Source organism: Carlito syrichta, unplaced genomic scaffold, assembly GCF_000164805.1.
Source record: "Carlito syrichta isolate Samal-C Ts95f unplaced genomic scaffold, Tarsius_syrichta-2.0.1 Scaffold303067, whole genome shotgun sequence".
NCBI classification, from domain to species: domain Eukaryota; kingdom Metazoa; phylum Chordata; class Mammalia; order Primates; family Tarsiidae; genus Carlito; species Carlito syrichta.
The window spans coordinates 63,824-64,927 of NW_007247163.1; the positions used below are offsets into that span (position 1 = coordinate 63,824).

General features: G+C 57.3%; 1 protein-coding gene across 3 annotated transcripts in view; it reads right to left on the minus strand.

Moving 5' to 3' along the window:
- Positions 1 to 301: 301 nt before the first annotated feature.
- GMFG (glia maturation factor gamma) overlaps positions 302 to 1,104 on the minus strand; it is a 6,068-nt gene continuing 5,265 nt past the window's right edge. For all 3 annotated transcript variants that reach the window (XM_008057581.1, XM_021712100.1, XM_021712099.1), the window contains 2 exons: positions 701 to 774; positions 302 to 483 (listed from right to left, as the gene is read on the minus strand). In XM_008057581.1, coding sequence (XP_008055772.1) covers positions 412 to 483; positions 701 to 774 — 146 coding nt within the window. In that variant the 3' untranslated portion in view covers positions 302 to 411. The remainder of the gene's footprint in view (positions 484 to 700; positions 775 to 1,104) is intronic.

Consider the following 1,104-nt stretch of genomic DNA (forward strand, 5'->3'; position numbering starts at 1 on the left):
GGAAGAGAGAGCCATGGACACAGGCACTCTGCTTCTTTTACCCTCGGGTGTTTTGTTCCCCCTTGGGAGTGACTCCTTCATAGATTAAGATACTCCCCCAGTTCCAGGCCCAGGCCTCCCCGTCCACCCACCCCCCCACAGGCTCCTCCCTTCCTTTCGGAGAAACAGGTATCCTTGCCTTCAGGAACCCGGCTCGCATTCCACTAGCTCTGCCCGCCCCCTGCCGGCCCGCAGCTGGTACTGCAGGGACCGTCGGCTGGCGCCCACGTGAGGGGCAGAAACGGAGCCAATACTGAGTGTCTTTGGAGTTCTTCGATTTTTAATTTCTGTAGGGTCCTGGGTGTTCAGGTCCTAGGGGGTCCGAGTCCTTGGGGACTCAGACTTCAGGAATTCAGGCTCCTTGCCCAGAGGTCAACGAAAGAAAGACAACTTTTCCTGGAGCCAGGCCTCGGTGAGGTCGTCAGTGGTGCGGATTTCAAACACCTGGACAGAGAGAGGTTTCAGCGTGACGATCTACTCAGGATCTGAGACAGCGTGGACTCTGGCCCTGTCTTCCTTCAGATGTGGGAGTCCAGGCCCCTCAGACCCAGGTGCCCAGAACACTCCTTCCTCAGACCCTAGCCCCCAGGCCCCTCCTCCCTCAGACCCGGACCCCCAGCTCCCTTCTCCCTGACACTCTGGAGCCTGCCAGAGCTTGGACCTTCGTGAGCTCTGCCGTCTGCACCAGCCTGTTTTTGCTTCCTGCATACATCATCTGTTGCTCAGGCTTGCACCCTGCATGGAGAAAAGGAGAAGAGACATAAGTGGGGACCCAGGCGTGTTCTCTAAAGCCCTAGCGATGGCCTGCAGGCCCTGCTGTTTCCCAAGTGTCTTAGGAGCTGTTCTAAGGAGGTCCCTGTGCTGGACTCAGAATTTCTAGGTTTGTTATTCTTAGGGTCTCTGGAGCTGATGTAGGGGTGGACAGGGATCTCTAGGTAAAAGGAAACAGTATGCCGGGCTCGGTGGCTCAACCTGTAATCCCGCGCCTTTGGGAGGCTGAGGTGAGTGGATTGCCTGAGTCTGCAGGTTTGAGACCCGCCTGGGCGCGAGACCTCATCTCTACAA